The sequence below is a fragment of the Populus nigra genome, chromosome 9, assembly GCF_951802175.1.
Source record: "Populus nigra chromosome 9, ddPopNigr1.1, whole genome shotgun sequence".
In the NCBI taxonomy this organism is placed as follows: Eukaryota; Viridiplantae; Streptophyta; class Magnoliopsida; order Malpighiales; family Salicaceae; genus Populus; species Populus nigra.
The window spans coordinates 16,383,062-16,408,799 of NC_084860.1; the positions used below are offsets into that span (position 1 = coordinate 16,383,062).

Genomic DNA, 25,738 nt, shown 5'->3' on the forward strand with positions numbered 1-25,738 from the left:
AACCGGACCATCAATGAACGAGCTAGAAGCATGAGGTTGCATTCAGGGCTACCTCAAACATTCTGGACTGACGCAGTTCATACTGCAGTTTACTTGATCAACCGTGGACCATCAAGTTCCTTTGGAGTTCAGATTGCCCGAGGAAGTATGGAGAGGAAAAGAGGTACAACTCTCTCATTTAAAGGTCTTTGGGTGTGTTTCCTATGTGCATATAGATTCTGATGCTCGCAACAAGCTAGATGTCAAATCCAAGAAATGTTTCTTCATTGGCTATGGAGATGAAGAATTTGGATTTCGGTTCTGGGATGATCAGAACAGAAAGATTATCAGAAGCAGAAAGATTATCAGAAGCAGGAACGTGATCTTCAATGAGAAAGTTTTGTACAAAGACAGATCAAGTGCAGAAACAGATATGACTGATTCAGATACAAGTCCACAAAAATCTGAATTCATAAGATTAGAGGTCTTCCCGATGTTACCGAGCAGAACAAAACTCAAGAGTCTTTACAAGAAGATTCAAGCACATCTGTACCCACCACTACCCAAGACGATGTAGAGCCAAGTGAACCAATTGTTTATGTTCGCAGGTCTTCAAGGACTATAAAGCCCCCATAACGGTTCACACTTCTACTGAATTATATTTTACTGACAGATGGTGGTGAGCCGCTAAGTTATAAAGAATCCTTACAAGATGGAAACTCAAGCAAGTGGGAGTTAGCCATGAAGGATGAGATGAGTTCGTTGCTGAAGAACAAGACCTGGGAGCTGACCACACTACTTGAAGGAAAGAAGGCTTTGCAAAACAAGTGGGTCTACAGAGTAAAGACTGAGCATGACGGAAGCAAACGGTTTAAGGCAAGACTTGTTGTAAAAGGGTTTCAACAAAAGAAAGGGATTGACTACTCTGAGATATTTTCTCCAATTGTGAAGCTCACAACAATCAGAGTTGTTCTGGGGATAGTAGCAACAAAGAATTTACATCTTGAACAATTAGATGTAAAAACAGCCTTTCTTCATGGAGAATTGAAGGAAGACATTTACATGCAACAACCAGAGGAGTTTGAAATACAAGGAAAGGAGAACCAAGTCTACAAGCTAAAGAAAAGCCTATACGGTTTGAAGCAAGCTCCAAGACAGTGGTACAAGAAGTTTGACAACTTCATGTGTAGTTCGGGATACACAAGATGCCAGGCTGATCATTGTTGCTATGTCAAACATTTTGACAACTCCTACAGCATTCTACTATTATATGTGGATGATATGTTGATTGCAGGATCCAACATTGAGGAGATTGACAAGCTGAAACAATAATTGTCAAAACAGTTTGAAATGAAGGATCTGGGAGCTGCTAAACAAATACTTGGCATGAGAATCATTAGAGATAAAGACAAAGGCATACTACAACTTTCACAAACAGAGGATGTCAAGAAGGTTCTCAGCAGGTTTAGTATGGATAATGCTAAACCAGTAAGTACACCTCTGGGGAATCATTTCAAGCTCAGCAAAGACCAGTCACCAAAAACTGAGCTAGAAAGTGGATACATGGATAAGATTCCATACGCCTCAGCTATCGGCTCTTTGATGTATGCTATGGTCTGTACCAGACCAGACATTGCCCATGCAGTGGGAGTTGTAAGCCGATATATGAGCAATCCTGGAAAGCAACATTGGGAGGCGGTGAAATGGATTATGAGATACTTAAAAGGTTCATCAAAGACATGTCTTACCTTCACAGCTGGTGGTTTGAAACTTGAAGGTTTTGTAGACGCTGATCTAGCAGGAGATGTTGATAGCGGAAAGAGCACTACAGGATATGTATATACTCTAGGAGGGACTGCTGTTTCCTGGAGTTCGACCTTACAAAAGATCGTCGCTCTTTCAACAACCGAAGCTGAATATGTTGCAGTTTCAGAATCTGCAAAAGAGATAGTATGGCTACAGAGTTTCCTGAAAGAATTGGGCAAGATGAATGAAAATGGTACTTTGTATAGCGATAGTCAGAGTGCAATCTTCCTTGCCAAGAATCCAGCATTTCACTCCAAGACGAAGCATATTCAGATCAAATATCACTTCATCCGACAATTGCTAGACGAGGAGCAACTGATGCTAGAAAAGATCTGCGGAAGCAAGAATCCAGCTGACATGTTAACCAAAGGAGTTACTCTTGATAAACTAAAGCTGTGTAAAACTTCAGTTGGTCTCAGAGATTAAAAGACAGATCTAGCACCATTTGTGTCCAAGTGGAAAATTGTTATGTGTGGACACAAGATGGTGGTGGTGGCAGCTATGTCAAGCATGGCTGCTGTCAAACATGGCTGCAAGGTTAGGCATGGTAGGTTACCTAACCATTGAAAATGATGGCTGCCATATTTGACTAAAGGAGAGTGTCTCAGCTATAAATAGAGATGCTGATAGAGAGACGAAGTGCAGAGAGAACAAGAGAGAAAAAGAGAGAAACACAGAGAGAGAGCTAGGGAGAGTTGAGTTGAGTAGAGAAGAATTTTCTCCTTCTCCTTGTTTTGTTGTTTGTATTGTTTCTAAACTTGATTAATACAAACCAGTAGCTCCGTGGAGTAGACAAGTTGTCGAACCATGTAAATTTGATGTGTTTTGATTGCTTGAATGACCCAACATTAACCTGCACTTAAAAGAGTACAATCTGCCAGGATTACATGTGCCGCATTCGCGTTGAATATTTACTGGCCAGCTGTGGAAGAATAAGTACTAGCAACCGAAAGATCGGAAAGAATGACTGAAGTGAAATCTGATTTTGAGTATAGGTGTAAACCATGAATGACTTAAGTGAGATATTGGAGGGGAATACTTTCAGCTTGGAGTACAAATCTAGGATGGAATACGAGGAAACAGGAAGGTGCAAGAAATGACTCAGGCATTTCATGAAGGGGCACCGATAATGGACGAGATAACTCAGCCATTGGATTGTACAGTGTTTGAGCTCAGAATTAGTTTTTCTTGTGAGGCCAGGAAACAGTGGTTCAAAATTACCCTTTTGTTGTATAGAATTTGCTGCATGATAGCCTTCATTTCAGCCTAATTTAGAAAAATAAAACAAGCTATTTTTGTAGAAATTAAATGCAGTACTGTATGTGTGATTGATGAAATTTAGGCATTTTCATGGAAATACAATTCTATACGCCTGAATGCAGAGCATGCTAGCCATTTTGTTTCAAAAAGATGTCGTGTTGTGTGTAATGTAAATATTCTTACAGAAATATTTATGGAAGATGGGATAGGATCAAATTCAAGAAAAGTCTTGGGTTACATAGTGATTAGTGATAAGAAAACTCGTAATTTTCTATCTAAATCTAAAATAAAAAGAAAAAATAATAAAATTAATACTAACAACATTTTCTAGATCTAATTTGGAGGCTTTCCGGACATCTTGACCGGAACCAACTCTTTTATAAAATTATATTTTTGAAACTTCTTGACAAAATTTGATTGTTATAAGGTTGTTTTAGGACTTGAATACTTTTTAGAAAGATAAACTAATTAAAATAAATATTAAATAATAAAATTTTAAATTAGAATTTTTATGAGGTAATACTATGGGGGCAAAATTATATAGAGCTCGTGCTTACTGTTTTCTTTATATTGTTGGGGTATGCATCATGCAGTATTCGATGCTATAAGCAGGAGATCTCCACTCAAAAGATGCCATTAAACTATATTTGGCAAGGCTAACAATTAACAAACGAAGAACATCATCCGCGTAGATAAAGTCTAGAAGAAAATGCAAATGAAAACTTCTGGCCAATAATCTACTGCTTCTGCCATTTTCGCGGATGAAATCACGCATTGATTCTTCACTGTTTTTGTATGAGCCATGCTAGATGATTCTCTTGTAATCTCCATTTTTTGGAAAGTATCAGTCAAAAGAAAGTGTAAAGAAGAGAATAAATATTAAACTATTGTCAAAGTTGGTTGCTTAAAGCATTGATGTGATTTGAAGAATTTAATCTTGCTTTCTTCCCACTTATTCCTGAGTCCATTTATTTAGAGCAATAAATCTGTGCATAAGTTGTGGTGTCTGATACAGCAAAGAGAGAGATAAGAGAGGTGTTACTCTACTTCCTTCAAGGGTGCTCAATTCAATGGCTGATTGCAATGAATGGAAACCTTTCATTGCGATGATAACAGTTGATTTTGCCTTTTCCATTGTGAATATTCTTCTAAAGAAAGTCCTTGATGAGGGGATTAACCATTTGGTCCTTATCACCTACCGGCTTTCGATTTCTGCTCTTTTCTTGGGTCCAATTGGCTACTTCTGGGAAAGGTAGTAGCTCTTTAGGCCAACATTCTGCCTAGTATTATTTTGATTTCTTGACTGTATAAACTTGTGCCCCTCTTCAGAATAGTTCTATGCAGGCATGTAGGTAGGTAGGTAGGTAGCTAGCTAGGATCAAATGTTCGGCGAAGTTAATGAATAAGGATAGAAGATTTTCTTGTAGCATTAATTCTGATACTATTTTGAGGTATTAGAGCAACAAATCTTATAAATCAAGCTTGCTTGCAGGGGTAGCAGACCAAAGCTCACCTTTCGGATCTCATGTTACCTGTTCCTTAGTGCCATTGTTGGGTGAGTATTGTTTAAGCCTTTTCAAGTTTCCAATGTCCTTGCCATTAATATCATGGAAAACTCCTAACTAATTATTCCTTGCAGGGCATCACTGACACAATACTTCTTCCTTATCGGCATTCAATACACATCTGCTACATTTGCATGTGCCTTCGTCAACATGGTTCCTGTTGTTACATTTATAATGGCACTACCATTCAAGTATGAACAACAATTTACTTTCAACTTCCATGGTTCTGCAAAGTCTTGTGTTCTTACATCGTAGGTTCGCAGCTTTAACTTTCTTTGCTTCTACTGCCTTGCAGAATGGAGACTGTTCATATAAAATCCAACAGTGGCAAAGCCAAAACACTCGGGGCCCTGGTGTGTGTTGCAGGTGCCATACTGTTGACTGTTTACCGAGGAGCGCCACTATTTAACCATTCACCCAATCAAGCTGTAACTCGAGCCATGGATCATGGTCTAAAGCTGAGCCATGCTAGAAGGGCCGAGAGATGGACCTTTGGTTGTATAGCTTTGCTTGCAGGAACCTTGTTGTGGTCTTCTTGGTTTGTACTCCAATCACATATTGGCAGGAGATACCCCTGTCAATATTCTAGCACAGCCATTATGTCCTTCTTCGGTGCAATTCAATCAGCGGTTTTATGCTTGTCCACTAAAAGGAGCCTCTCCATATGGGTTCTGAAAGGAAAGATAGAAATTATAACTGTCCTGTATGCTGTAAGTATAGCTGGAATCAAATCTCAATGGTACTACAGGTTTATGCTGTCCTCTCATACCAAATGAACTACTGGTTTATGCAGGGAATGATTGGATCAGGCTTGTGCTATGTGGGCATGTCATGGTGTGTTAAGAAAAGGGGTCCCGTCTTTACTGCAGCATTCAGTCCCCTAGTTCAGATAATGGCAGCCATGCTTGATGTCCCTGTCCTCCATGAGGAACTCTATCTTGGCAGGTAATCTTTTAGACCATTCTGTTTCTATTAATATCTGACTAATGAATAGCACCCTATACTACCTCTATTTTTTTTCACAAATGGGATTTCAATGAGCAGTTTGCTGGGATCCATCTTTGTAATCATTGGCTTATACATTCTTCTATGGGGTAAGAACAAAGAAATGCAGAATCATGCAACAAGAGTAGCTCAAGAAGCTGAAGAGGTCAAGGAACAAGAACCCCCCGTACAAGTCATCACTGTCTCTTTTGATTCAAGGTGTCATTGAGGCCAGTTATATGGTGCTTTCCACTTTCCAAGAAAATCCATGTTCGGTACTAATTGTACTTTCCTTCAATTTTCACAACATACGAATAAAATTCGAAGAAAATACTTTCAGCTTCATCTCTACTCCCTGCCTCAAAGAAGAAATGGATGGAGGGGATAAAAAAGGGATAGAAAGTACTAGTTATGGTAGCAAAGTTGTCTGCAAGTTTCGTCTTCGGTGGAGCTCTATGATCAAATTTACAAATACTATTGTATCATTAAGCCAAAAATTCAGATATTGTAGGTGGCTAGGCATGTACAACATGTTAACACAACCATTCTGACACCCAAGTCTCATTTTGGAGAAGAATGCTGTGCAGGATATTGGAATATTACTTAATGGATGGCATTCCTGGTGTGGAGTCCCTCTTTTTGTGCTAGGCATCTGTGCTTAATCATCATGGATCATGACCTACAAATTTGTTGGGACAAAGAGACTCCACTCAAATGCTGAAGCACAACTAGATTGATATAAAGCCATCGATCGCCTCCCGAATGGGATAAGAAGAACAAGATTTTAGCTTAGAGAATTGCTAAGCTAGGATTAGATCTCGTTTGGACTAGGCTTTTCTGATGCAGTGTATAGCAACCAGTTATTCTCCAGTTAAGGACTTGGATTTTGTGAAGAGAAAAAAGGGAAACGGTTCATACATTTCGGTTTTCGGAGACGAGCAATTACTATAAATATCAACTTAAAATCAATTCCAATACTTCCATTGACAGTAAAAGAAATATTTAGCCATTCTATGCTCAACATTTAATAGCTAAGTTATTACAGGCACGCCATCATTCAAATGTAAATCACACCATACATGATTTTTGAAACTTTATTCCGATCCTGCTGAAATACTGAAAATCAAACCTGTAGCAAGTTATTTCAACATGCAAACCTAAACCTTTTGAATATAGAGCATTACTAAAGCACAGCTTCATTCCTTTTGCACCTCCTGCTTCAATTTTCCTTCCTTACTGACCTGATCGATCAATCTGAATGGTCAGAATGATTTTCCTCCTTCAATCCCTTGTCTTTCTTCTTCCCCTTCTTTCCATGCTTACCAGGCTTGAGTCCATGAGGTTCAAAAGTATCCGAAATGTCCATATGAACACCAGGATCATTAGTGTTGTAGTGGCTACCAAACATGATAGAATTGTTAAGAGCTTGGAAATTGCTGTTAACATAAGTACCTGATGCCTCAGGCTCACCAAACGACTCCCCATCAGGCAACTTTTTACCTTTCTGATCATCCAACTCACTTCGCATTGTAGCTCCCGTGTTGGTTCCAGCAAGAGTAATGATTCTAATGCCATGATCATCCTCATCAGCCGAGCTTTCCTGGCTGTGGAGACCAGCAATGCGGTTCGTTATGACATCCACCATGTCTCTAACTTCGCGGTCGAGAAGTTTATTCTTGTCCCCCTCAGAGGTTGGCTTATGTTCAGGAGGAGCCATGATTTGGAGGCTGAAAAGGTTGGGGCTAGCTAGGAATGCAAGACAATGCAGGGAAGTTCAAGTTATGGAATTTGGAGTTGGAGCTAGAGGGGTTGCATTGAATTTAAGAGGAAGTGTGAGGGACCAACTGTTTGTTAGAATAAATTAAAGGGTGGGAATAACTTAGATGACAATACAAGGATCTGATTTATTAAAGATGAAAAAAGAGAGAGGATTACTTGGCAATTGGTTTTCCTTTCCAATTTTAATTCTTTTGTTAATCACAAGGCTCTATTCTTATAATATTTTTAAAATCAAACCAAGTAAGTGTGTTTGATATTGCGGTAGCTATTGTAATTGTAGTTTGAAAAAAATTATTTTATAAAAGATAATTTTAGTTGAGGTTAGTTTGAAAAAGTAGATGTTTGGTTAAAACGGTGATTGAAATTGATGTTGAACAAAAAGTAGTTTAATATGTTTGGTTAAGAATGCTTTTGAAATTAAGGTTATAAAATAATTTAAATATATATATATATATATATATATATATATATATATTAATATTGACGGTTTTTAATTTAAATATTGTAGATTTAACTTTTGCTATTACATCATGAAATAAATAATACTTTATATAAAATATTTTTTATTGTTCCATTAAATTATCCACAATTCCATCACGTATGAAATATATCCGATAAGGACTATAGTTTTCATAAATTTCTTAAGAGCGCAACAACATCAGATAAAATATAATCAGGAATAAAATTGAGATTGCGATCAAATTCTATAAATGCGGCGTCATCAAGCGATCTCCGTCTAATTTATGTAGTCATTGAATAATGTTTAATACTAATTTTTCGAATAAAACAAAATAAAAAATAAAAAAAAATTATTTTATTGGGTCGGACCCAGTTCAATACATTTTTAACTTTGAACCAGACCGGTCCGACCGAAACAGTTGAGCATTCTCCACTGTTCATTAAAGAAAATGGATGAACAGTGGAGCCATCACAAGAAGCAGCAAAGACCTGCTTCTTGTAACCTGAGGTTGTACCACATTTTAATGGTGGGATCCATAGTAAAAAATTGTGGTAGGAACATTACCAAACGTTAAAAAGTATGGTTGCGGGTGAACCTCACCTGTAACCATGTTACCAAACAGGCACTTAAAATTCTTCTAAGTTACATGTTAAATAGCCTATTCAAGTTCAAATAAACATAAGCCGATTTTTTTTTAACATAATAATAATAAATAAAGGATTAAAACGATAACATGACTAATTTTATTTTAAAAAAAAGTCAACATATTTTATTTAGGTTCTGGTTGGATTAATCAAGTTGTAAATTAATTTTTTATTATTTTTTTAAATCAAAACTAGTGCAAGTCTTGAGTTTTTGAATTACTGGTCAACCTGTGACTAATTCAAGTTTTATAACTATAATTCTGATTAATTGTAAAAGTCACAATAAACAAGAAGTAATTGTTGTTTTTGGGTTCCAGGTGAACCTGCTAGTTATCTAACATAATATTTTTAATTACTATCAGGAAAAAGAAAAGAAAAGAAAAGAAGAAGAAGTAATTGTTATTTAATTAATCTCTTTTCTTGTGTTGGATTTTTTTCCTTGGTGTAAATACTTGAAGATCAAATCCCTAACTTGATTCTTTGATTTCTCTTTATTCATGATGTCGGGGGATTTTCTTTTGTACGAAGTTTGAGAGAAAAATTGAATTAATGGATCATGTTATTAAAAGTGAAATTTTTAAGAACATTCGTAATTAAAGTATTAAATGTTAATGAAAATTAAAAAAAAAAGTTATCACTAATAAATGATAAGCTATAATTAAAAATTAATTTGATATGCTTTTTTTTTTTAAGAAAAATATAATATTTGATGCCTTTTCTAATTATAATTTTAAAACTCCACCCGAAGCTAATCATTCTAATTTTTTTAAAAATTATTATTAAATTAATGGTTGAGTTTTAATTAAATTATCAAGAATATTAAATAAATTTATATTTTTAACTAGATCAATTTATATTTTATTTATTTATTTATTGAACCGGACTCCGAGTCAACTGATTGTCTGTCCAGTACATGTGTTCAAAACAATGCTTTTAAATTTTTAATAATTAACCCCTCTTCAAAAGAGGAACAAACATGATTAAAAAGTAGAGGGGTAAACTTTATCCTTCATTACTATTGTACCAAAGATAACTTTAAAGTGACTGACTCCATTTTAACTTTTTTTTTTATTTTTTTTATTTATTTTGATGGTTATCTTGAGTTAATTTTTTCTCATTGAGACTAATTTTTTTCATATTAGCTTTATTTCTTTGTATGTCGTATCTAAGATAATAATAAAAGTTTATAATATTCAAGTTATAATTATTACTATTTACACACAAAAAAAAGAAATCGACACGAAAAGGAGAAAGAGAATTAAAAAATAATTTTTAAGTATGTGAAAAGATTCCTTTCATTTTTTATTGGATCCAATGTGATTTTTTTTTATGTTTATGTTTTATATTGAGTAAGTATTGGACTCTAAGGCTTAGGTCATGAGTTGTCAAAGCCAACCTAAATCTATCTCGAAACGACATCATTTAAAAAAAACATTAAAAAATTATTGGAGTTGATTTGGTTAAGTCTTACCCGAATCATGATTTAATCTGTCAGGTCACTCAAATTTGACTGAATTAATTCCTAACCTCGTTTGAAAACAAACCCGATTTGGACTAGACTTCTAATTGACAAATCAACTTATTGACTCGGCCAGATCCTACCGATTTGATAATTATAGTATAGCATTATAAAATTTCACAAATATTATCATGTTTAGAAACAAAATAAATCTATTAATTATTTTAATATATTTTTAAATAAAATATACTGTATTCATAATTTTTACAAAAAGGCCAAAAACTATGCTATCAGATTGATTAGTGTGCAGGATACAGTGCTGTTGATGTATGCTTACCGTCCCTTTTAAGTTCTGTTAGGTCAGACGATAGAGATTGATGCCTTGATGGAATAAAAAATACAGCTTTCAAAATAATTACGAATAGTTTATAAAAAGGTATATTAGGAATAAACAAATATTAAAAAATCACCTTGAATTTACGGTCAATATTTTTTATTTTTTTTCCCTTTAAAATCGACTAACAGATTGATTAAAAAATAATGAAAAATAATTTTTTCAATTTTATTTAATTAGAAATTAAATTCTATTTTTTATTTTATTTTCTATATTATTTTTTACTAATTTTAAAAACAACAAGGGCTATCTCTGAATTTTTTGTCATCGTTCTTTATTAAATTTTTTTTAAAATTTTATATTTAAATTAAATTAAATTAATTAAATATAAATATAAAATATTTACTTTATAATCTCTTGTTTGGTTTACTTTTCATGTCGCTGTTCACGATCATTCAAATGTATACATTAACGAGAAATTACATTTTCACCGCGGGTGGCACTGGGTTGAACTTTGAAATCCAGTGGGGACTAGAATTTGGTTTTACCGCAGTAAGGAATATTTATTGACTGTGGTAGTTGCAACGTCGACGATTCTTAGGTTGGTGGGTGGATAATGTATTTACATACTCTTACTATATATACTCAACTAATGATTAGGGTAAATTATATTTTCATCCTTATATATTATTCAATGTTTCACTTCTATCCCACCATCTAATATTTCTTAATTTTACCCCTATAGTTTTTACAAAAGTTGAGATTTTCTTATCATTACTAAATAACTAATAAAAAGCTAAATTCTTTTTTTTCTCTCATTTTAATTCTTCTTCTTAGTTTCCCCCTTGAACTAGGTCATGTGATCTTGTTTTTTTTTTTGTTTTTTTATTTAAAGGTTTTTATGCTCTTAAAAAAATAATTATCAGATCTAATTTAGAATTGATCAGAAAAAAATTTAGAATTAATGCTTTGATAATTCAATCAAAAATTCAATCCAAGTTAGGTTTTGAATCTTAAGTTTACTAAATTAATTTATGAGGCCTGACTGAATTTAACAACTATAATCGAGAAATGTTTTTTTTTCCTCTCTTGAACCTTTTAATGTAACAAAACACTTGAAAACTTGAAACAAAGAAAACTTAAAGCTCAAATTCAAAAAGTGGGCTATTTAATGATTAATGGTAAAATTAGAATCTTAGGAAACTCGAAGGGTAACATTGAGAAAATGTAAACTATAGGGTTGAAGTGCAACATTTATGTAAATGAGAGGCCAATTGAAGTTCACGGTATTGTATTATTATTATAATAATTATTATTATTATAAAAAAAGAAAACAAATAAAATAAAAATAAAATAAAAATCTGAAGCCACCCTGTGGTGATGTCTCATTTTCTCCTCCTCATTTCCATGTACTTGTTGCGCCGAAGCAGTGAAGTTTTGGTCTCAACAACAAAGTAAATATTACTTTTGTTGCTGTGCTTTAAGCAAAAACATTTTCCAGGTAAAAGGGTTTTCCTTTTTACTATTTCTTTTTGTTTCTCTATGTGGAAAGCTTTTGCCTATTCAAATTGCTTTGCTTTTATTGTAATCGTACCTGGGTTTAGCTTTTCAGTAGAATTTCTTTATTGGGTTATTACTTTGTTGCCAGCTTTTTTATTTCTGATCTGTTTTTGCGCCAAAGATTCAATATTTTTGTTTGATTCTAATTGGGGTGCAGTGATGATGCCTATACAGATGAGCCCTTTTGATCTTGTTGAGAGTAAAGTGGTTTATGGGGTTTATTTTAGTTATTGAAGTTTTATTGAATCTTTGTTTGTTTTTAATAGAATCAGATGCAGAATGATGGGTCTGGTAGAGATGGCACCACCAGAGCTGGTGGAGATGTGCCCCTCACTGAGGTTGACCTGGAGAAGCAGGATAACAGTAAGGTGTTACCGCAAGAAGGCGGTAACGGGGTCTTGTCAGGGAATTCTGATTATTCACCAGTGATTGCCATTGTGGTTTCTAATGGCGAGTCTCCTGTGGCTGCCAGCAAGGAAGAGTTGCATAGTGTGGATTTTCCCAGAAAAGGGTCGTTGTCAAGGACTTCAAGTTCGCACGAACAATGCAGGTTTACCCACTCATACTTCTAATTAATCTTGCCTAGTTATTAATTATCTGCACTGTGGTTTCTCGGTTTTCCCATTTTTGGTCTTGCTTGATTTGATTGGTTTGTGGCCTTAATTGGCTATGAAAATGATGAGTCTGTTTCATGTCATAAACTTGTGGATTTTCTCGTTTCATGTTCATAGTTTAGTGTGCTTTTATATGCACTTTTTTCAGCAGTCCTAGTGCTGCCCTGGTATAGATTGAGTGTTGTGCAACATTAGATACAGAAATCTCAATCTTTATTGACCTAATGGAGCTACACACGCGCAATAAGTAGGTTACTTTGTTATTCCTCAGAGTTTGTCAGCAGGAGAAGGAAGAAGTTCTCATAGATCTTGGATGCAAATGTAAAGGCGGTCTTGCAAAAGCCCATCGCACATGTATTGATACTTGGTTTAGCACAAGAGGGTCCAACAAATGTGAGATATGCCAGTAAGTCCTTCAACATGTCTGTTTATGCTATGAAGTTGGCACAGAGAAGTTTATGAATTGTTTTTATATGATTTAAATCTTTTATTGCAGGGCTGTAGCTGTAAATGTGTCACCTCCAGAATCTCAGCCAATTGTAGGTATTCTATACCTGAGTGCAAAAAATCACAGTATGCTTAAGATATCCCTTTTCATTTTCATCTGGTCTAAATTCGACCCATGCATTGGATTTTGGAATGCCATGCAAGCTCATGCATCTATTTTGGGGCCTGCCTAAGTTAGCTTGTCATATCAGCTTCTAAAATCAAAATGACAGTGCTGGGAATTTTTTTCCAACAAAAATACCCAAATGTTATGCTTTGAAAAATCCTTATAAGGGATTACGCTATGCAAGGAAGCATGATTTATAGATAGTTGTTTCAGCATTATGGTTTGATGACAAAGTGTTTGTATGAGAGACCAAGTAGTGTTTAAATGTTGATATTCTGTTTATAATCTGAATTTTTTGTTGCGTGTATTTTATGAAGCAGGCAAACTACTGGGTTTGGAGAATTGACCCAAACTTTAGACCACGAGACCGAGATAGGGTAAGCCAATTACTGTGGTCAATCTACTGCAAGTACGTGTACTTTTTTGGATATGATGTTCAATGTGATGAGTTTGAGTGCGTTCATCTTTGAAACAGGGCTGTTTTAGTCCTCTTTGGGTGGCGTTCTCAATCCTTATTGGTGGTCTCTTGTTGGATGTGCTGATATCCATCACCCTTGGTGTTTCTGCCTTACCTGTTAACATAATAATTGGTAAGCACGTCAATATTAGTTTAAACAGTTGACTGACTTGTTCATATCCAAACTGTATTATTCCAAAATGAAGAACATTATGCATGTTGATGTTGAAACTATACACATTATACAGGGGTCATTGTTGTTCTCGGACTTGGAACTGCGCTTCGGCTAGCCCTGGAATTCTGCCATGAGTGGAGTTTTAGGAGAGCAGTTCAAAGGGCAGATGCCAATGAGAATCATGGTTACCATCCCGCTTCGTAGTAAATATGTATAGGATGAAGATACAACTCACGAGAGAGGTCTTAATTTGTTGGGGAAGTACACATAAAGTATTCAACTTATATATATATAGCATGTCTTGTTTGGGGATGGTTGTTGATTCTTGCTGAGTGTGCTCGCACATGACAATACACATTAAGTTTGGGAAACTTTCATTTCCCTAATGCGTTGGAATTTTATTCAATTATACTTCCCCTCTTAGGGCATGAAAAAAAGGAGTTGCCTTGGTGGAGAAATTGTTGAGGGATGATCAAAGAGAAAATTGTCATTGGCCCAGTGGGCTCTCTTCAATCAAGATTTGAAGCTGATCAAAATCATTGGGCTTCCTCAAATCATCATGATTTCTTTCAAAGACTATTATTATGACTGAAGAGGGTCGCTTTTCCAGATGTTCTGGCCTGCAGGCAAGGAACAAGCTCCGTGGAAAAGCATGCGGGGTCCAATTGAATGTCCCCAGTCTCAAAATTCAAAAGACTGTTGGCTCTTTATTGGGGTCCGGGCCTGTTGTTGACTCACTCTATGTGAGAAGTGAGAAGTGAGAACAATGGTTAATATAGCAGTAGGTATAGGCATGTGCCTGCCAAGAAAATGTTCAACATGGCTACTTTACTACATGCATCTTTTATCACTTCTTCAACTTCACTCGAGGAGAGAGAGAATCAAATTTCGATATTTCCTTGCATTAAAATATCATATACAAGATATTTGATGTGTTACTTTTGCATAGTTAAGGAAAAGTATCTCTCGAATCTAGTCCTTTGACAAGGTTTGAGTTTGAAAAATATGGTTGAGCCTCCGTCTCGAGCTCCTACTAAGAATAACTTCATTGAAATCATGGGAGTCTTGGGGAGCCAGAGAGGGTCGAGGCCTCACTTGCATCATAAAATTTATCATAAAAAGATCCCCTCAAGGTGAATCACCTACTGCCTGTAAAACTAAACACCGGCTTTGGCCCTCTTTGATGAGCTCTGCTACTGATTCCAGTCTCGCATGGGCAAAAGGAGGTTCCTGACATAAAAAGGGACAGGGCTCTCCGAGGATACTTTGAGAGCTCCTTGATGTTGAGAGGTCGGATGCCCTTCGAGACGTGGCATTCGGCACTTCCATTATTGGCATCTCCTATTCTTGAGGTTTGGTGGCAGCGTTTGGTGGGTTGCTTTCCACTTTACTGTTTCGGATTCAAGTCATGACATTTTATGTGTCAAGGATTAAACTTTTTCTTTATACCATTTTAATAACATTACTTCGAACAATTTATTTAAATAGACTGGAATTAAATTATTTTTAATAAAAATAAAAAGAAAAATTCATTGACATATTTTATCCGGATTCGTATCGCTTGGTAATCCATCATGTCACATGAATTTACCCATATTAATTCCTTTTACGGTTCAAAAACAAACTTAATTCAAATCAATTTTAAACCAAATCAATTGTATCGAATAACTATGATTTCTTGTAATGTGTTGGAAGCTTGCAATCAAATTTAAGGAGGGGCAAGAGGGGCAACTGGAAAGAAGATTAGAGAAGTGATGATCGTGAATCAATGAAAATAGTATTTAGAAAAAGGGAAAAAAGTGACAAATATTCCTTGCAATCAAGGAAAAGGGAAGAGAGCAGTTGTTTACTCCCCACCATTGTGCACTCCTCCACCAAACGAAACCAGAGGTTGGCCATCACGCGGTTTCCTGTACACCGTGGACTCGAGAGCCATCACAGCAATGGGGGCTCGGAAGGTTCATAGTCCACACCTAGCAATTTCACCAACAGACTAATCCATTGTTGTTCTTTGCTACTAGAGTATAACAAAAATATCTATTAGTCCCTAATTATGATAGGACTTCAGATCTTTACTCCTAATTATAAACTATTGCAATTTCACCCCTCAATCGTTGATAAACGAATAACAACTCAATCTCTAATTGCATCTACTGATTTAGTGTGTAGGTAACTTTTGAGATTATGATTTAAAAAAAAAATGAATAAAAAAAAGCTATAAACTATAGCTTTTTTTTAAACCCAAGTTTTTACCACAATTTGATATAGAAAGTAAGTTTAAATAATGAAAATCAGCCTAATAAGAGTATCTTCAACTACGCTGCACCACAATTTCAAACAAAGCTCTAGATATTGGATTCACTTCAAGACCTATTTTGAAAGATATATAAAAGTTGGAGGACTGATTTAATCTTCCATTATTATTACCGTGTTCGCTTTCACCCTCACTACTTCACAACCACAACTTTTCTTACGTGACACTTGGCTTTGTTGTCTTGTCCTGATGCCAGTTTGCGAGCAGTAAAACTGAGGAGGTTAAATAACGAGAAGAAGAGAAGAAGAAGCACACGTGTTATAGGCTGATCATATCAGCTGATCACAGATAGAGAGAGAGAGATTGAGAGATTTTGCAGTACCAAACTTGATAGGATCTCTTTGTTGGGTTTTGGTTAGAACAAGGAAAAAGAAGACAACATGGTGGCTATGGTGCCTGTGGACTCGCTACCTTTAGGGTTTAGATTCAGGCCAACTGATGAAGAATTGATAAACCACTACTTGAGACTTAAAATCAACGGTCGTGATTCTGAAGTTGAAGTCATCCCTGAAATTGATATTTGTAAATGGGAGCCTTGGGATTTGCCTGGTAAAACAAATGAAAAGTCCTTTCTTTTTTTTATTTTTTTACGTGGGTTTTCTTTGATTTTAAAGATTTTGTATCTTTGATATTTTTTTGGTTGGTTGCTGAATTTCTTTATTCCCTGTGAATAAATTCCTCTTTTTGCTTATCTGGGTATTTCCTTATTCATTAAGATTCCTTAATTTACTTGTAAAGATTATTATTTTATTGGAATCAGTGTATTTTAGTTTGATTGCTTTAATTAGTGTTCTATATAGTGCACAAGTCTGCTACTTTAGCTGAATTTGGAGTCATATGGAATGTGGGGTTTCAGGGCTACATGTAGATTTACTTGAATTTTCGGTAAAGATTTTTTTTTTTTGGAATCAGAGTATTTTAGTATCCTCTCTATGATTTAGTGTACTATAATTTACTGTTCTGCTATTTTTAGCTAAATTTTGAGTTAATTTGAATGTGGCGTTGTAGGGCTATCTGTGATAAAGACTGAAGATCCAGAGTGGTTCTTCTTCTGCCCACGAGATAGGAAGTATCCTAACGGTCATCGTTCGAATAGAGCAACGGATGCTGGTTATTGGAAGGCTACAGGGAAGGATCGAACAATAAAGTCTCGAAAATCTGCTGGTAATACTACCTTGATTGGTATGAAGAAAACACTGGTTTTCTACCGTGGTCGTGCTCCAAATGGAGAGCGTACAAACTGGGTCATGCATGAGTATCGTCCCACTGAAAAGGATCTTGATGGTACCGGCCCTGGCCAGGTTGCTTTGCTTTCTTGATCTCATTCTTGTTATTAATTTGTTCATTTTGACTTTCTATAGTTGGTTGCAATGCTTAGTTTTAATCACATTCTATGGAGCAAGTGGGGGAATTTTGTCTGCGTGCTGTGTACATTACATGTTTGTATTATGATTTTCAAATTAACCATGCATTCAATCTTGGTATTTTTTATGGAAATGTGCACATAATGTTGGCAGCTAAACTTAAGGACTTTTGTATTAATAATTTTTAAGTTACCAAATGTCCGTTTGTGCTGTATCTATACAGCGCTACTTTTGTTAAAATGAATACTGCTGATTCTCATTGATGCTGTAAATCTCTTCAACTCACCGATTTTCTCTCTTGATCTGGACAGGGTGCATTCGTCCTTTTCCGCTTGTTCAGGAAGCCAGAAGAGAGGCCCAGCATTGTAAAGTATGATGAAATAGAACAGGCTGAATACTCTCCTACGGCTGCCAAGTCCTCTCCTGATGATGCATCATCCGATCTTGTTCAAGAAACAGCTACATCGGAAATGAGTTCAGGAAAGCAACCTGAAGATATAAAGATGTGGTCGAATGAGTCTGACAACACGACTTCTAATGCTGTGGTGCCTATTGATAGCTGCAGTAATAGTCTTGCAACTTCAGATGTTGAAGATCAAGTGCCAGAAGCAACAGCTGTGGAGGTGAGAACCGGATTCTGTATTTTGGCCTCTTGTACTCCACTCAAGATAAACATTATGAGAAATTTGATTTTTTTTTCCCAGGCATATCTACCACTGGATGAAAATTCACCCTTATATGAGCCCATGTCTGGTGAACCTGATTGTAAAGTTTTCTCCCCAATGCGATCACAGATTCCAGCGGACCTGGGATACTACATGGATTCACCTTATGCCAGTGACTTTGGCAACAATCAAAATGGATTTTCCTGTCTGGATGGCACCAGTGAACAGGATGTATCCCTCACTGAATTGTTAGATGATTACATAAACAACCATGATGACTATTCTGGTGAAGAAACAAGCAGTCAGAACACCTTGGGTGTTGGAAGTGAGACTCAGTTGTTTGGCCAGGTACCACCAGGAAACTTTCATGTTAAGGACCATGGTATATACAATGGGATGGCTCAAGAACTGGTAAAACTTTGGTCTTTTGGTAGCTTTTAAACCAGTGTTTGTTGAATCTTTTAGCTGTCATATCTCTTAAATGTTGCATCTTGCATTTTCTTAAATGGTTGAGCATTTTGACACAGTTGATTCGTACGTGTTTGAAAAAAAAATCTGAAGTTCTAAAATCCTTTTGTAATTTTTCTGTACCACCAGCATGCTTCACACATGGGAGCCCCGGTGTGGCCTGGTGATCAATTTGATAGCTATGAGCTATTACAAATGCAAACTGCACTTGGTACTTGCCAATCACCCACATCCTTTTCTGATGGAGAAATTGGAAGGGGAAATATTGGACATTTTGGAAATAACTTTGTTGGACAAGATGCTCCATCTGCCAATTCTGCAATCTCATCCTTTGATGTATATAATAGTATGGAAGAACCAACCAGCCAAATGACCTCTGTAGACTATGGCAGTGGTGTTAGTGGAACTGGAATCAAGATTAGGACCCGCCAGCCTCAAGTCCGGCGACATTCAGACAACTTGGTTGCCCAGGGCAGTGCCCCAAGAAGAATCCGTTTGCTGGTAGAACGTTCAGTTGAATCAGTTGGAAATTTCAAGGTTAATGATGCAACCCACGTTGATGATGAAGATGAGGTGCAATCAGCTGTAACCAAGGTAAGTTTCATCAATCTAGACAATGTAGAGTTTCTGTTGTAATGCATCCATCAATTATTTTTAGTTCATACAATCATTTGATGCAGGCCACTGGAGATGCTGAAAAACAGGCCTCTACAGATTATGAAGATGAGGTGCAATCAGCTGTAACCGAGGTAAGTTTCATCAATCTAGACAGTGTAGAGTTTCTGTTGAAATGCATCCATCAATTATTTTTAGTTCATACAATCATTTGATGCAGGCCACTGGAGATGCTGAAAAACAGGCCTCTACAGAGTATGAAGATGAGGTGCAATCAGCTGTAACCGAGGTAAGTTTCATCAATCTAGACAACGAGGAATTTCTGTTGAAATGCATCCATCAATTATGTTTAGTTCATACAATCATTTGATGCAGGCCACTGGGGATGCTGAAAAACAGGCCTCTACAGATGATGAAGATGAAGATGAGGTGCAATCAGCTGTAACCGAGGTAAGTTTCATCAATCTAGACAATGTGGAATTTCTGTTGAAATGCAGACATCAATTATGTTTTGTTCATACAATCATTTGATGCAGGCCACTGGAGATGCTGAAAAACAGGCCTCTGCAGTTGATGATCTGCAGAATGAAAGCCCACTTGCAATTTCCGAGACCAACAAGGAAATTGCTGAAGAGTCTTCTTCAAATCTGAGGTTACGAGTGAAAAGGGAAGCTGACTCCGGGAGCAGCCAGATAGCATCGCCAGCTTTTCCAGCTGCACCTCCTGCACATCATGGACACAAATCATTATCAATTTATGTCAGCATTTTCCTCCTCCTGATCTTGTTCATAGCTTTTGCTGGGATGTGGAGATCCCTCGAGTCTCTGAAGTTGCTCTGGATACAGGATGGTGCAGGTGATAATTTGTAGTGCATGTTTTCTTTCAACGAGGAGCAGCATAGTTTTGTAGATGGCATTTAAACACTTAAAAGGCATATATAACGTAGGTCACTGCTTGCTACTAGTGTGTGTATACTATGACCTCTTGTTCATGTAAACTTGTATTAGTTTTTCTGTACAATAAATAACTCTGATAGTAGATGGTGCCTTCGTTCTCTCCCATCTAGCTTCTCAGTTCCTCGATCGGAGATCAGGATGCTGACCTCTATTTATTTATTTTATTACTTTTTGTTAATTAATAATTAATGTAATTTTCAAGATCAACACATAGTGCCAACAATACAACCTTTTCATTCAGCAACCCTGAGAAACAATGACATGGTATACTATAGAATGAGATCTTAATTTTAATAAAAATATTGTTTTGAAGTTTTTTTTAATTAAATTAGAATGAGATCTTAATTTTAATAAAAATATTGTTTTGAAGTTTTTTTTAATTAAATTATTTTTTGTTTTTTAGATTAATGTAGGTGCTCGAGCTAACTTGTGTGTAGCGCATTTAATTTTATATGTTCTGAAATTAACGATCATATAAGCCTCTAGTGGTCCTGAATTTGTGGGATTCAAATTAGTGATCTCTGAGGAATAATTCTAATGCTTGACTAGTTAAACTATTCTTTTTAAGATTTATTTTTATTAATCATACAGGTAGTTTTCGAATATCATAAACTAATTAGAATATATTTGGTCACTCTTGATATTGGTTTAAAATTTCTTTTTTACTAGAAAATATATATATAATGTCTAAAAAAATTATTATTCCAATTCCTAGCGTAACACATTATAATTATTTTTTCTCTAAATGGATTAGACTTCGAAGATTTTTATGCTAAAATGGCCATGATGTCCTTAATTGACATTATATTTCATGATTTTATTTTTTCAATTAAGAATAAACATAGGTGATTATGTTTAAGGTTCTACAAATTACAATAATCTTCCCTGTAGCATGGTCATAAGAATCATACCAAATGGCATGCCTGCCATTGCCATACCATGAAGATGAAATACATGATAATGCAGATTTGATCGGGCAAGATATTTGCTAATGCAAAGTATTTATTGTTGGGACGATTTCATTGAAAACCCTCTAATAAATTCTAATTAAAAAAAAAATTCTAATTTATAATTTTTTAAATTTATAACTGGAAAACTATTACAATATCAAACTAGCTTACTTAAGTTATTTTTATTTTTTTACATTTTAATTAAAAATAATAATTAAATATGTTAAGTTAAATAAAAAGTTTATTAAATATTTGAATCAAGGTTTTGATTCAATTAAAAATGAATTTTTAATATATTATTTCTAACTTATATGACTTATGTAGTGCTATTGAAAGTTATTTGTGTCCAACATGCTTCTATTCTAACGAACGTTTGTCATAAATTATAATTTAAAATCAAACATTATTTTTCATAATCATGTTAAAAAAATTAAAAAAAAAAAACTCAAAAAACTAGAATCGAAGGGGGGAAAAAAAACACTAGAACTTGACTTGAATGGACAACTAGGCACCTCCTTCGCTGTTGCCGCCACAGGCTCTGTTTCCGACCATAGCGGCTTCAATGTTTGGAGTGGCTTATGCCCCTCACCCAGATGTCAAAAACCTAGCTTCTTGGTTTTAGACTCGGCTTTTTCATTAATAACTAACATTTTTTTTTGTATTTTAGTGTGTGAAAGATATATAAATATAACAGTTTTTTTTCTATAAATTAAAAAATTAATATTAAACAAGCTTTTTTTCTTTAATAATCTCAATATAAAAAGTGTTTTTTAATTTAAAATATACTAAATAATATTTTTTTATTTTTGATATTAGAATATCAAAACTATAAAAAAAACATTAAAAAATTAAAAAATAATTTAAAAATCACTTAAAGATCAAGTTGAAGTATTGTCAATTCCGTTCTGTTTCATCTGGAATACCCGAAACATTTCATACCAATTAAAAAAACAAAACAAAACAGAACAATTTTCATCTCATTTTAAATCTCGGTCCATTCTGGATTTGTCAACTAAATTTCAGCTAGAATGTTTTTGTTTCATTCCACATGTTCGATTACGATCTTGAAAAATCATGAATCAAATTGAACTTGGTTCAATTTAATTAATTAAATCACCTAAGTATAAAAAGCTCTTTTTCATTACTATTTTCAATAACAATGATATTAATTTTTTTAAATTAGATTTATCACTGATATATATGGTTTATATTCATGTTGTTTTTTTTTCAAGTTTATACTTTGTAGGAATTTAAGCAAAATAAGGAATGCTTTAGATCCCATTATCCTTGATAACATTGACTTAGCTTTATATTTAAAATATGTGTTAAAACATTTTATTTTCATAATATTTTGATATTTTGTTTAAGTTGAATTACTTTAAGTTAAAGATCCATTTAATATTGATTATTTAGAAATATTTTAAATTTTAAAATTATATTTGTTTAACATTATGTTTGTATTGCATAATTTATAAATTTATAATTAATTTATCTTGAATTTGAAATATATATATATATATATATATATATTGAAACCCCGAAACGGTATGCCAAAATATTTCGAAACTGAAACATTTCATTCGAATTGAAAAAATAAAATATCTATCGAAACGGAATTAATTGGTTGAACAACAATTTCTAAACAAGTAATTATTTAGTGCGTGTTTTTGTGTTTCAATATGCTTTTAAATTGTTTTTCATATGAAAAGGCATTAAATTAACACTTTTTAGATACTCTTAAAAGATTTTGATGTATTAATATTAAAAATTAAAAAGAATTAGAAAAAATTATTTTGAGTTATATTTAATGAAAATATATTTTTGAAAAACATTATGCATTCTTTATCAAATATAATTAGATCTTGTTTGGAGTATGGTAGCTTACTTTATAAAAATATATTTATCTTTATAAAAAATTAAATTAATATTATTTTCAACCTTTTTTTAATATAATTTTGATATACTAAATAAAAAATAAAAAAGTATTGTAATATATTTTTAAATAAAATATTCTATTTATTGATGAAAAGACATGTTGAGCTTGTAGTTTTGCCGGGGCATTAGGATACCACCATCCATTCCAAAAGGTGGGCTAGTAGGACAAAACAATGGGCTAACAGTGGGAGCAGTATGGGAAGAGATCAAAACCTAGTGATGCTTCCTGTTTTTGACATATTTTAATGGCATGATAATATGAAAATAAGTTAGAACGAAATTCTTGTTTGTTTCTGCCTCATGATTTGCCACTTCACCTGGATAGGATAGAGGAGACTAACATCTATCTTTATCTGTTTTCTTTCACTGGTGGATCATTGTTTGGTGATTTCTGTGGTTATTTCACTAATAATCCGACTCTTCAAGTGTTTCTTCGTCTCCATTACTCTTCAAGTTATTTAATCTGACGTGGAAAAGATCTATCTAACTTGGATTGGATGTCCCTATTTGAATGATTAATGAGTTTTTGAAATATAATTTATATTATTTTTAATATATTTTTTTAAATAAAAATTCTTTGAATTTAAAATTTATACAGATTTATATTACATTGTGCTTAATTTTTATCAAATAAATAGAAATGGTAAGATTCAAATTCATTCATGACTGCTTGATCATCAAAACTCTGATGCCATGTCAAATAACCATCTCAACCCAATAGCTTCGTGACCGCTTGGCCATTAAAGTCTGATACCATATCAAATAATCATCTCAGCTCAATAGTTTATCTATTGGGTTGAGACTTAATATGCTATTGGGTTGAGATGATTATTTAATATGGTATCAGAGTCTTGATGACTAAACGGTCACGAGTTCGAATCTCATAATCCATAATTATTTGATAAAAATCAAGTATAAGGTAGCATGAGTCTATGTAAGTTTCAAGTTTAAAGGGTTTTCACTTGAAAGGGTATGTAGAAGAATAATATAAATCATATCTTTCAACCTAAACAGTAATATTTTGATGAAGAAAGATTAATTTTTGTTTTAAAAAAATTTATTAATATGATGATCAGGTTTTGATGAAGAAAGATTTAGATCGAAAATATCTTTATATCAACTTCAATTTATTCTGAGTCAACCTTTTTTTTTAATGTTTCTTTAACCAGGTCGATTTAGATATTAGGTAAGCTGGATTCGTCTGGTCAGAGTTATACGAACATTGTTGAATGATATTTATAAGATTTAATTAAAAATAAAAATATACAGAGCTTCTTCTTTAATTCTTTACCCTTTTGAAAACAACAGCAGGGCTTGCTGGATGGTGTAGATCGTCATAAATCTAAAGAAACTATAACCTAAGCAAGCTCATATTGTCATGCTGCAATCACGTCCACGTGTCAGAAACAGCCCACTGTCCAAAGAGAATTGCTTTGCTTTCCTGCTGCCGCCGTGGTAATCATGGCTTTTTGCGTAGTACCAAATCTTTTTTTAATAATTATAATAATAACAAAGCCAAACTCCAAAAAGAATTAAATTAAATTTAATTTCTTCCTTTAAATATTCCCAGAGAAAACCAGAAACCATTCAGAGCACTAAACTAAACTACTGAAGAGTCTAGACGGAGATAAACCCATTTGGCAATTCTTTGGCAAGAGACAGGAGAAGAGAGAAAGAAGAGATGATACTGGTGGCGATAATGGCGGAGCTGATGGAGGAGTACACGGCGTTGCTGACAAGTGTTTTGGAGCATTTGTTTAACGAGGCACCTTTTCCAAGAAGGGTTCGTTTTCTCATCCTCCATAACCTTCCCTTTGCTTCCTCTGCTCATCCTCCTCTACTTAGACCTCCTAACTAGACTTCACTGAATACTATAAATATATTGTTAACAGGGAGTTTTCTCCTCTCCCACCAACCTCTTTACTGAAGCTTAAATTCTTGAGGGATTTGTTTTGCTCTGTAAATTGTTGGAGAGTTTATCAGAGATTTTTCATATATTATGTTCCTCTCCCACTGCTCATCCTCGTTGTTTTGCTCTGTAAATTGTTCGAGCTCTCCACAGTTTCAGATTAGTTGGGTTTGATTTTGTAATCTTTTTCTTAATCCATTGTGTTATCTTTATAGATTAATCAATTAGATTTTCTTTGAAATTGATTGAGTGAAAGGATTTCTTTTATATATGTGGTAGAAATTGGAATTATCCCTCTTTTAGTTCGTGATTTTTATGTTCATATATATATATATATATATATATATATATATATATATATATAATGTCTCTTCGCATTTTGGAAGACAGGAAATTAACCATGCCCTGTCCATTCTTCTGATGAGTTCTAAAACAATGGGTGAGTTTTTCTTTACGATTGGGCTTTGTTTTGACTTCTTCAAAAGAGAGAGGGACTGAGGTAGAGTGATGGAGACTGAATCAACCTATGAACAAACCATATGAACAAACCAAAAGATAAGTGTAACTTTAAATTTATTTTTGATATTTTTTAATTTATTTTAAATATTATCGTATCAAAACTATATAAAAATACTAAAAAAAATTATAATTGGTTGCACCGCTGCAACTTCTCCATGTCTATGTTCCATGTTCACAGTCTTCTTAATTAATATTGTTTTTACCATAATGTTAAAGGTATAATGACGTGGGGTGGACATGTTTCTCACTTTGTGTTTCATAATCAAGCTCGATGGATGGTTATAGCACATTAGGAACAATTAATTGAAAGAAAATCACTTGGATGATGAAGTGGACATGGTTTGAGGACTTGAA

The 25,738-nt window shown here is 34.3% G+C and overlaps 5 protein-coding genes across 13 annotated transcripts; 4 read left to right on the forward strand and 1 right to left on the reverse strand.

Moving 5' to 3' along the window:
- The first annotated feature begins 4,066 nt into the window (after nt 1–4,066).
- Nucleotides 4,067–5,939, forward strand: LOC133703039 (WAT1-related protein At3g30340-like). Its single transcript, XM_062127435.1, has 6 exons — nt 4,067–4,297; nt 4,538–4,600; nt 4,685–4,801; nt 4,906–5,320; nt 5,404–5,555; nt 5,655–5,939. The coding sequence occupies exons 1-6, from the start codon at nt 4,116–4,118 to the stop codon at nt 5,821–5,823; spliced, it is 1,098 nt and encodes a 365-aa protein (XP_061983419.1). The 5' UTR covers nt 4,067–4,115; the 3' UTR covers nt 5,824–5,939.
- Nucleotides 5,940–6,553: 614 nt separating this feature from the next.
- LOC133703040 (uncharacterized) lies at nt 6,554–7,406 on the reverse strand. Its single transcript, XM_062127436.1, has one exon. It carries the CDS (start codon nt 7,309–7,311, stop codon nt 6,844–6,846), a length of 468 nt encoding a protein of 155 aa, XP_061983420.1. The 5' UTR covers nt 7,312–7,406; the 3' UTR covers nt 6,554–6,843.
- Nucleotides 7,407–11,613: 4,207 nt separating this feature from the next.
- On the forward strand, nt 11,614–14,001 carry LOC133702840 (uncharacterized). 2 transcript variants are annotated; one of them, XM_062127159.1, is made up of 7 exons: nt 11,614–11,771; nt 12,097–12,380; nt 12,716–12,850; nt 12,941–12,983; nt 13,375–13,434; nt 13,533–13,647; nt 13,763–14,001. In XM_062127159.1, the coding sequence occupies exons 2-7, from the start codon at nt 12,103–12,105 to the stop codon at nt 13,891–13,893; spliced, it is 762 nt and encodes a 253-aa protein (XP_061983143.1). In that variant the 5' UTR covers nt 11,614–11,771; nt 12,097–12,102; the 3' UTR covers nt 13,894–14,001. The 2 variants fall into 2 exon arrangements, with proteins under 2 accessions (XP_061983143.1, XP_061983145.1); XM_062127161.1 differs by having other exon boundaries at nt 13,378–13,434.
- A 2,175-nt stretch (nt 14,002–16,176) lies between these two features.
- Nucleotides 16,177–20,153, forward strand: LOC133703499 (protein NTM1-like 9). 8 transcript variants are annotated; one of them, XM_062128065.1, is made up of 9 exons: nt 16,179–16,552; nt 17,012–17,304; nt 17,679–17,990; nt 18,072–18,380; nt 18,630–19,094; nt 19,181–19,249; nt 19,336–19,404; nt 19,491–19,565; nt 19,652–20,153. In XM_062128065.1, the coding sequence occupies exons 1-9, from the start codon at nt 16,384–16,386 to the stop codon at nt 19,982–19,984; spliced, it is 2,094 nt and encodes a 697-aa protein (XP_061984049.1). In that variant the 5' UTR covers nt 16,179–16,383; the 3' UTR covers nt 19,985–20,153. The 8 variants fall into 8 exon arrangements, with proteins under 8 accessions (XP_061984056.1, XP_061984053.1, XP_061984055.1 ...); XM_062128064.1 differs by having other exon boundaries at nt 16,180–16,552; nt 18,072–18,443; XM_062128069.1 differs by lacking the exon at nt 19,491–19,565 and having other exon boundaries at nt 16,178–16,552; nt 18,072–18,443.
- Nucleotides 20,154–24,311: 4,158 nt separating this feature from the next.
- LOC133702508 (uncharacterized) lies at nt 24,312–24,962 on the forward strand. Its single transcript, XM_062126803.1, has one exon. The coding sequence runs from the start codon at nt 24,638–24,640 to the stop codon at nt 24,812–24,814; it is 177 nt and encodes a 58-aa protein (XP_061982787.1). The 5' UTR covers nt 24,312–24,637; the 3' UTR covers nt 24,815–24,962.
- Nucleotides 24,963–25,738: the final 776 nt, after the last annotated feature.